The sequence below is a fragment of the Centroberyx affinis genome, unplaced genomic scaffold, assembly GCF_046629955.1.
Source record: "Centroberyx affinis isolate AG114_WGS23_722 - 3 ecotype Tasmania unplaced genomic scaffold, CSIRO-AGI_Caff_v1 ptg002924l_1, whole genome shotgun sequence".
Classification (NCBI taxonomy): domain Eukaryota; kingdom Metazoa; phylum Chordata; class Actinopteri; order Beryciformes; family Berycidae; genus Centroberyx; species Centroberyx affinis.
Window position 1 is genome coordinate 36,237 of NW_027281046.1, and position 10,647 is coordinate 46,883.

At 45.3% G+C, this 10,647-nt stretch overlaps 1 protein-coding gene across 1 annotated transcript; it reads right to left on the minus strand.

Moving 5' to 3' along the window:
- Nucleotides 1-1,602: 1,602 nt before the first annotated feature.
- On the minus strand, nucleotides 1,603-10,439 carry mri1 (methylthioribose-1-phosphate isomerase 1). Its single transcript, XM_071536676.1, has 6 exons — nucleotides 9,937-10,439; nucleotides 8,545-8,768; nucleotides 6,407-6,576; nucleotides 6,135-6,311; nucleotides 5,762-5,986; nucleotides 1,603-4,713 (listed from the first exon to the last, which is right to left on the minus strand). The coding sequence occupies exons 1-6, from the start codon at nucleotides 10,066-10,068 to the stop codon at nucleotides 4,580-4,582; spliced, it is 1,062 nt and encodes a 353-aa protein (XP_071392777.1). The 5' UTR covers nucleotides 10,069-10,439; the 3' UTR covers nucleotides 1,603-4,579.
- Between the last annotated feature and the right edge of the window lie 208 nt (nucleotides 10,440-10,647).

Genomic DNA, 10,647 nt, shown 5'->3' on the forward strand with positions numbered 1-10,647 from the left:
CATGAACACACTTTCTCAGGACAGAATTTAATAGCATTGCCTTTGCCCACTCTCTTAGTTCCAGTGTCTTTTGCCATTCTTTTAACAGATCCTATTTTATAATACGGCAACATTCAACTGGACCAAATGACAAGGTAATATCTATATTGTCCTTGTTTAATTTTGTCCACTAATTGGGTTTCCCTTAACCCCAACACACCATCTTCACACTGGTTCGATGGCTCTCTTCCTCTGACGTTCGTGACACTAGAGCCCCCCTCTGGAAAGAAGCAACAGTAGGTAAAGCTAGTGTATAATCTAGGATGACTCCCAAACTGTGGTCCATGGACCCACCAGTGGTCCTTGAGGGGGTTCCAGGGGATCCCCAGCAGAAAGAGGAATAGTTTGATTTCACTTTTATTTGACTACAAGTTATCCCAATGAGAGAATAACAAAGTACTGTTCTGATATATTCTGATTATGTTTCAGTCTTGCCAGTAATCGCCTTGTCATAATTACAGTATAGACAGATAATAAAAGAATCACAAGAATCCAACGAATAGATCAATTAAGACTGCGTGTGTGTGTGTGTGTGTGAAGGAGACACAGGCAACTCATGTCATGGTGTTTTTATTCCCTCTTCTTTATTGTATTGATGTGAAAGAGAAATCTCTTAATTCATGACTGCACTTTACAGCATTATATTCATATACATATATATAAAAAAAATCCAGTTTTGAACTATTTCCACATGTTACAAAACTAAACCCAGATCAAGTGATTATCAATAAGAACAATAACATACTTGCACTTAAAGAGGCCGTCCGAACAACACTCCTTCCATGGTAACCACTGGCCACACTAATAATCATTGGATAATACACAAGCAGCCGACTTTGATGAATTAAAACAATGTGGGTAAAAAGTGACAACCAGCACTGAATTTTGGCACCTGATTGTTAGGCATGTTTTGGGCTTCTTAAGAGGAAGTGGGTGGAAAGCTTTTTTTTTTTTTTTTTAATTATACAGTAATATTGCCGCACCTTCGGGAGTGTAGTGTTGAAACTTATAATGCAGAAACAAGTCTGTTGCACTTTAACATTACCCAATATGACATGCTAGTCTGAATCTAGACTAAAATCACCGCCGCAAATATTAATCACTTTGGGTTCAAGATATAAATATAAACGTTGGTGAGATCTGGAGAATTTTTAGCCCAGATTTTAGCGATTCCGCAATCTGTCAATCTACTCTGCTGCAACCAGGCGTGTTTAGTGCTTGCGTACATGCATGTGTGTGTTTGAGTCTGTGTGGGCAGACGGAGAGGTAGTGTGTATGGTTGAGGAGGCCTCCCCAGTGTGGCGTACTAAACAATGGCTTAATCACTAGGAACCACAATGTCATGAAAAAAACAAACAAAAATAACCCAAAAAACAACAAATCACAGCCAAAGAGTAATCATCATGATGTACAGACAAACAAAATCTTGTACCTCTTAAGTTTAATAAAGAAATAATTTGCAGGTCTGATGGCCACAAAGTTGCTACATATTTCTGGAACATTGTCTAAACCTGCACCCCCCCCCACCACCCACCCCCCCACCCCACCCCGACTTTATCCTTGATCTCCTTTTTTAAACTGGACAAAAGAAAAAAAACGAAGGAAAACTCAAACACAATACACAAGTGTATTTTACCCTTGTGTGCGACTTAACAGCATCGTTGTGAGTAGAGAGGGGGGCGATGAGCTGATGGACGGAGGGACAGAGGAAGAGAAAAAGGAAAGGGATGAAGAGGAAGATGGACAGGTTTTAAAGTGAGGAGAGGTGAGGGAAGAAGTGGGTCTATTTTACAACACTTCAAGGATATGGACTGGACAGGGACACTATGGATCCTGCAACTCTTTTTTTTAAATTTATTTATTATTATTTTTTTTTAACTTTTTAACATTAAGCTTTTATCTAGAGTGTGTTCTCTGGACCTCACAGCAGTCCGGAGGGTGTGGCTTGAAAACACAAGAAAAACACGCGTGGAGTAGAAAGGTGGGGTTTGCGTATTTGTCATCAAGACCGGTTTGAATGGTTAAAACCCACAAGGGCAGCATGTGTGGTTAAGAGAAAGGGGGGGGGGGGGTAGGTTGGGCTGTCGTCTCTCCTGTTAGCATGCTGGCTCACAGACTAGCTGTAGTCTGTGTTGTGAGCTGCGTTAGTGCTGTACTTGCTGGCTGTGTAAGGCAGTGAGCAGTGTGGGCCCCCCCGAGTCCGGGCCTGTGACATTCAGTACAGTGAGTAGGCGAGTCTCGTATAGATCTAGACATCCGGGATTTCTGCATAAAGCCTCTTAGAATAAAAAAGGAGCGGCGTTTTGAGAATCACGTGACCACAGGAGCTTTTGTTCTCTGGTCGCCACCTCCAGTTTAAGCGACTTTATGCGCATGGCCCCTGATCTCGTATACTAGACTGGTGGGTTGGAAGTCCGTCTCTGATAAAATAGAATTTCAGTCAGGAAGAGGGAATAATCCAAACAGTCGGTCACATTCTAAACAGAGCACTAAGGCAATAAGTGACTGTTTAGCGAAGCGCAGCCTTGATCACAGCCTTGTCTAAAGCGACCACAAATTTCTTCCGAGTTGAATATTACATTCTGATGGTTGGTGTCATTATGCCATGAATCATTTTCAGATGGAGTCATAGGGCACGCTCTATAGGGAGGCAATGCAGAATGGGAAAACAACCCACCAATCTTAAAGGAATAGTTCGCCGCAAAATTACCCCCCCCACACACACACACCCATCGAAACTCCACTCAAGTTCGGTGCTAAATATGATTTTGTCCAGAATTCCAAGAGTCGTCGAAACTCCACTCAAGTTCGCAGGACCAACAAACACACAGCGAATTAGCCCCTGCATTTCTATCTCAGCCTTCTCCCAAACTGCTGAAGTTAATACAGCCATCTATTTATAGCTAAAAAATAAGGCAGAAAATGTCCATTGAATTTCTCCAAACAGCTTGTGCAGGATAAAGTGTTTTGCAGCCAAACGATTGCACTGTGGGTCCAAAAGTCCAATTTCTACCTCATTATCCTCTATATTTTTCACACTAACAATGTTCTGGTCTTTGAAAGACATTTTCTGCTTTTTTTAGGAGCTGAAAAATATTGCCCCGTTAACTTCAAAAGGTGTGAGAAGAACGGAGCGAGGGCTAACTCGCTGTGTTTTTGGTGCTCCTACAATCTTCAATGGAATCTCGACTGACATGGGGGTGAGAAGATAATTTTCATTTTGGGGTGAACTATTCCTTTACTACTGACGTCTATCACAGAAATACAGTAAATAAAACAGACATCTAAGCTCCACGCAGAAGCTGTTATGGCAAAAATGACACCAATTCCCTTTTTTAGACTTTTTATTCCTATGGAGCATATTCTGTGTGGTAGCGGTGGACATTGATATGGTACTGAAATAAGTATGGTTACGTATACAAGTACTGTATAAGATTATAAGTATGGTATGATACGGTACAACTGGGAACAGCAAGATACAAACAAGGAGTGAGGTATAATTAGAGCCATGTATCGTCATAGGCTTCAGCTGACTAAGGAGGATTGATCAACAATTTCCACTTTGCGTTCAAAATTTTGTAACACGGGGTAAAACGTGAGTGAAATACGACTCCTAATATCATTACGAAATTCTGGTTCTCAAAATCTATGAGCTATCAATTTTCTTGAATTATTCTTCTACAAAAGTTTCTACATAGAGAAAACGAAAGCAAATGTTAATATAACATTTTTGATGGGGTGAATTTAGATTTAAATAACCACATATTTGGTTAAAATGATGGTACCTTTAACTATCAGGGGGTTAGTTTTGTACATATGTACACACTACCAATAGGGTTATATATATTTACAAGTTGGTAGCAGCACTTAAATCTCACTTTAAACATCACGGCTGATCAAAATCACTACTTTCAAAATGACAAAGTTTTTTTTTTCTATAGTTGAACAAGCCCTGAAAAATTATCTCACTAGTGACTTATCAAAATTGTTCGCCAAATAGAATTCATGGGAGAGTCTAGCTGAGCACTATTCATCATCGCAGAAGCCATTTAGAGGGCGAGAGAGAGAGAGAGAGAGAGAGAGGGCGAGAGAGAGAGAGAGAGAGAGAGAGAGAGAGAGAGAGAGAGAGAGAGAGAGAGAGAGAGAGAGAGAGAGAGAAAGTGAGAGAGAGAATGAAACAGAATGGATACCTTGGGAGAAGGTGAGGGCGGAGAGACCACAGAAAAGAGGAGGACAGAAAAGGGGAGACTGCACTTGTGTGTCTGCTTGAGTCCCTGCAGTGTGTGTGTGTGTCTGTGTGTGTGTATATATGTGGGTGACAGACTGTAGAACATGTGATCTTTGTGTGTGTGTGTGTGTGTGCGCCACTGATCTTTGTGCACTGACATGTAACACTGACTGTGTGTTTACCAATGTAGTAAATTAAATTCCACCACAACCATGTCTGTGTGTGTGTGCTGTGATGGAATGAGAGTGTGTGTGTGTGTGTGTGAGCGAGGTGCGGTGGCGCACATGGACCAGCAGAAGGGGCTGAGTGGGTCTAGAGGGCGGTGAGGCGGCCGGTGAGCGCCGCCTGGAGCTCAGAGGGGAGGAAGACTCCCAGCTCTGTGATGATGCCTCCTGTGATTAGCTGGTGAGGAGTCACATCGAATGCCGGGTTCCACACCTCGATCCCTGCAGACAGGCGGCGAGCAATTTCAAATGAGTGAGGCGGTTGATCATTGGCTTGGGCGATATCCAAAATGTAATGTCGCGATCCTGTCACACCAAAATATCGCGATTTATGATATTATCGACATTCGGCAGTGGTTAGGGTGTCACGTTATTTATTTTTTTTATTTATTCTAAATGACATCAAATTATTAGGTTATTAATAACAATAATTACTATTATTATTATTACTAGCCTAGAAACTTGATCTTTCTATTCAAGCATTGGAGTAAACTATGGCCATTTGGTGTAATTTGCTCATTCCTGCTATTTCAGGGAAAACAGATTGTGGAAAAGGGAACCCACTTCAAATACATTTTTCACTACAACTGATTATTTTTTGTATAAAAATATCATATATTTGTAATCTACCAGTAGTAGATTACAGGTTTATAAATTCAGAAGTTGGCACAATTGTGATCTAAATATATTGCAACATTCACAAAATATTGCGATATTCGACATTATTGAATATCGGCCCAAGCCTAGTTGATCATTAACAAAGCAATACACAAGATGGACAAGAGAACAGCGCTGTGACATTAAAAAAAGATACTGATTAAGAGTGTTTTTAAGCGAGAGAGGGAGAAATTTGACAGTCAGACGAGATGTGCAGGCACACACGTTTTCCTCTCCTCTCCAGGGGCCGGTGAGCTCATTAAATGAACGTGGTTTAATTACTGTGATGTCACCGAGTGTCTCTTTTCTCTGGCTGTCTAATTAGAGATCACATGACACAGCTCAATCAGCGCTCACAAACTCACCTAGGACACACGCTCATCCTTCTCTCCCAGCCTGCCACTTTCCCTCTCTCCATCACTTTCACTGTCAATCTTTAGCTCAACTTGCTACTTTCCTCCTCTAAATGAGCGCTCAAATGTTCCATATACCATAGTTATTAATTTATATAAATCTCCATTTCCTAAACATTTGTAGTGACTGAGTTCTGTGGTAGCTCACCGGTTCTGTTCAAAAACAAGCATCCCATCCACTCTTATGGTCTCCATCTTACCTGGGGCAGCAATGGGGACTCCGTTTATGCTGGTGAGCTCCTCGGGGGGGCGCACCTCGATGATAATGTCCCTGCCACTCTCCAGACTCAGGTCGCACGATGTGCTGGGTGCCGCCACGTAGAACGGTATCCCATGGTGCTTAGCGGCGATGGCCAGCTGGTATGTGCCCACCTTGTTGGCTGTGTCACCGTTGGCAACCACCCTGTCTGCACCAACCACCACAGCTGAAAGACAGAGGGAAAAGAGAGTTCAGGAGAGAGGATTATGTGGGGAAAGAGGGGGGAAGGGGGAGAACAGTAAAATTGAGGAGGAAACTTCACACCGATAGCAAGCATAGGATGCACACACACAAACACACACACACACACACACCTGTAATGCCCCTCTCTCTCATGGTGAGGGCTGCCATGCTGTCTGTGATAAGTGTAGCAGGGAATCCCTCTGCTACCGCCTCATAGGCCGTCAGTCTGGAGCCCTGGTTGTACGGCCTTGTCTCCGTACAGTACACACGCTTCAGCCTGCCCAGTGCATGGAGGCTGCGCACCACACCTACAACACACACACACACACAGAGTTACAGTTACAGTGCCATAAATATCTCAACAGTCTCCCTCTTTCTTGCACACACACAGCTCCAGTCTTACCCAGTGCGGTTCCGTATCCAGCAGTAGCCAGCGAGCCGGTGTTGCAGTGTGTGAGGATGGTGACAGAATCCCTCGGGACCCCAGACAGGATGTGCTGGGCGCCATAGTTACCAATCTTCCTGTTGTCATTGACGTCACGTTCCAGCATCTCTTCGATCCAGGCAATTACACTGTAGGGGGGGGAGGGGGAGAAGAAGGGGGGGGCGACAGGAGGTGGGAATTGAGAAGAGGCTCTGTCTGCCACTGTGTGTCCATCAAGTCTAGAGTTACAGTATGCCTGCTTGCTTCTCTTTATCCCCACTTGCCTTCCTCTGCTTCTCAGGTGCGGCGTATTCATGTTTAGCCTTTCCCCTCGCTCTCCCATACCCACATTATAATTTTTCGTCATGCTCCTCTCTCTCTCTCTCTCTCTTCCACTCACATTCTATCAATCGTTCTTGCTCCATCTCATCCTTTCCTCACTTGGAGCTGCACTGCTTTTTTTCCCTCAGTGCGCTCTCTATTTTTAAAAAGGAACACACAAGTTTTTGAGAGAGTGGCCCATTGGTGAACTTACCCATGAAGTGATGAGAACACAGACACCAAAATTATTCATGTGTCCCTAGTACATCATTCACTTTAGTGCTCCATGGTAACTCTTTGGCATACACTATGCTGAGTGATAATAGGTGACTGGCATTATCCAAAGTAACAAGACTGACCTTTTAGTCGTAAAAAGTTATTAATTAAGCAATAACACGAGAGGGAGTGCTGTTATACTGTACATCAGCACGACTGTGATTATTATAATGATATTTATATACATTATTACAACAGTTCCCTCAGGATTCCACTACCAAGTGTTGCCAAGCAACACATTAACTGTCTCTATTAGAACACCTGTAAAGCGGAGTGACACATACAGTAACACGACCCAGTGCTGTTATACTGTATATCAGCACTCATGGAATGCCTCCTGTCCAATCAAATTACTCGACCGGAACTAACTGTTGTATAATGGTTTTTATTATGTGGCCTGTAGATTCTAACCATTTCAGGTGAGCAAGCACACATCCATCCACTCTGCTGCAGAGTGGTTTTTACACAGTCTCTCATCGCCCATCACATTCACTTCCTATGGAAACAGGGAACGTAGTCTGTGGTAGTTACAAACATTGTTACTTTTACATCATATTTCATGTAAATCTGATCAATCTCCTCAAAACAAAACTGCCAGACCTCGCTGCATATTATTTCAGATTACTTACCATTTGGTTTTAGAGCTGCTACAAGTTCTTGTTTTCTCACTTTTGCGATAATGCTAGTCGCCTACTATCACTGAACATAGTGTACACTAATAAATTTGCATGGAGTACCAGAGTGAATGACCTCCCAGGGACAGATGGATCATTTTGATACTGATGTTCTCATCACATTTTATTGGTAAATTGATCAATCTCCCAGAAGCCTTTGTGTATTCCCCCAAAGCATAACGCCATTGTCAACCTGTACCCTAATTTCCAATCATTTTGCATCATACAAATCGATTGTGACCAAAATCTCCCCAATTGCTCCACTAAAGAGCTGTTTATGTCTTGCTTGCCTGGGTGCATGGCTCTTCAGTTTTAGTCCTGTAGGGCCAATGGACACTCACAATCAACCAAAAACATGGATTTTTCACATTGACACTCATTATGTAATGAGACATGTATATAATTATTTTTTAGTTTATAAATGACCTGACAACGTTCACTATTTATTTTGCCCTACTTATACAGCGGCGCATGTAGACAGACACCCACAGCCGGTGTTGGCCATTGCTTTAGCACTTCTGTGTCTAAGGTAGCATCAGAATTGTATAAGAACGGCACGACTTCAAATAATTTTCATTTACATCTTTTTACTGACACCGCACATTACAGGGCAAGCAATCAATGTGTTGCGAAAGACATATTTTGGGGACTTTTTATTTTTGGAGTACTGTGTTGGAGAGCAGCGCAAACAGGCGAGAAAGATGCAAGTAGCTCTAGAGTGAAGCAACTGATGAGATTTTGGTCAGAATCGATCGGCATGATGGAACAAGATGGGAACACAGGGTCCAGGTGGAAAATACCCAGAGTTAAGCTTTAAGGCCTTCACCTCCCTCCGTCCAGCCCTACCTTTCCCGCAGCTGTTCAGAATTCTTCTCCATGCTCTCGTTCTCTGCAAACTCCATCAGCTCACGGGCGGCGCGGCCCATGTTGACGGCGGTGGGCCGGGCTGAGGTCAGATGACACAGAGACTCTCTGATGAAGGTCACGGGGTCGTCGCCCCCGGCGCCCGCCCGCAGCTCCACAGCCAGGCTGAGGCAACCGACGATGGCGATGGCCGGGGCGCCCCGCACCTGGAGGGGCAGGAGAGGGAGGAGAAGGGAGGAGAGGGGAGGAGTTACTTGTCATCGTCTCCTCTGTGGGTTTCACACCATCTACCAGTTGCTGCCCAGTTTTCACCTGAATAACCAATCTCTCTCCACTAACTGAGGTCTAACCAAGAGGATGAGGCAACGTAATGAGCCAAAAGTTGTCACGACTGCTTTGAACCTAACACACCAGAGGGCCATGATATCATCTCTGCGTCCCAGTCATCTCGCTCTCCCATTAGGCACCATTATCATGACATCATCCTCTCTGCTTATGGTACATTCCTTCACTCTGCCACATGCACGGGATCAAACGTGTACGCTGCTGTGTGTAGCTGGCAAGACAAAAGGGTGAACATCTATCGGGCCCGGGTGAGCATTTCAAAATGTTCTCACCCAAAGGCAAAAACCTAAACAACATACAATCACCTGGACACCTTTCCCTCGCGAGGGCTTCTGGCATGGACAGATATAAATCAAGTGAAAGGTGTCACAGAGCGCAGCACAAGACCAGAACGCGAACAAAAAACCCTGGTAAAGGTCATTAATAATTCATCAATAATCTCTCCCAAAGAACGAGGAGGAAGGGGGGGGGGCATTTCATGGGTGGGTAGCTATGTGCAGATACCTGGCAGATACCTTTGTCGTGCTTGCACATAATGCGAAAACTATAAATAAATCATGGGATCCCAAGTCGTTTTTGGGATGCCTTAGATAATCGTGGGGGTTGATACGGTCGGGGAGGGGGGGGGGGAGAGAAACTCCTGCCAAGCCTCGACGGCACATCCAGCCCTTATCCCACTCCACACCGTCGCTGTGGCAGCTACAGATGCACCTCAGTGTGGTGGGTGGTAGCGGGTGCTGCAGATGCATTCAAAACAAAAATACAGGCCGGGACCCCGGCGGCGAGCGAACGGCAACACATGCTGCCCGTGCATGCAGCCCCCGAGTCCGGTAGAAACGTGAGCGGTCGGAGCACAAAAGACCAGGCACACACACACACACGATTAACATCACATGCAGCATGCAGGAGGAGGGTGGTGGTGGAGGCGGTAGAGGGGTGGGGGTGAAAGCCCTAGAAACAGAGTGTGATAAGGGGGAGAGAGAGAGAGAGAGAGAGAGAGAGAGAGAGGAGAGGAGTCTGGTTCCTTGCCTTCATGGACTTGATGGCCTCATATCCGTCCTGCACCGAGCGGACCTCGTCGTACACGGTCTGGTGTGGCAGCAGCAGCTGGTTGAGGATCTGCAGAGACCCGGCCCGGTAGCGGATCGCCTCCAGCGTCATGACCCAAACCGAACGAGGTGGATGGTGGGAATCTGGATGGACGGCTGCGGTGTGCGCGCGCACACACACACAAACAAACACACTCAACAGTCACACACACACACACTCTCTCTCACACAGTTACACACACACTCTCTCTGTGCCTCTCTCTCCCTCTCAACAGATACACGCTGAAGTGACGGCGGCCTGGTTGTCGGCGGTCCCGGGAGCCGCGGTAAAGAAAGAGGAGGGGAACGGGAGCTGAAGGGGGCCGCGGGTGGGGAGGAATAAAAAAAAAGAGAGAGGGCCCGCCGGAGGATGAGTGCTAGCTGGCAGGCTGTGTGAACGGGGAGGTTAGGAGGAGAGAGCGAGAGGAGAGAGAGGGCTCAGAAACCTTTACACACACTGACAGGGCAGACACGGAACCACGTGCTCTCTCCAGCAGGAAGCCCTCCCTTCTCTGTCCACGCCCACCAAACTCTCGCGGGTTCTCCAATTTTAATTTAGACTCCCCTCCACTCTATTTTTGTACCCGGACTCTGCTTTCAGTCTCCCTTTTTTTCTCCCTGCACCCCCTCCCCCTCTATCTTTTCCCCTTTG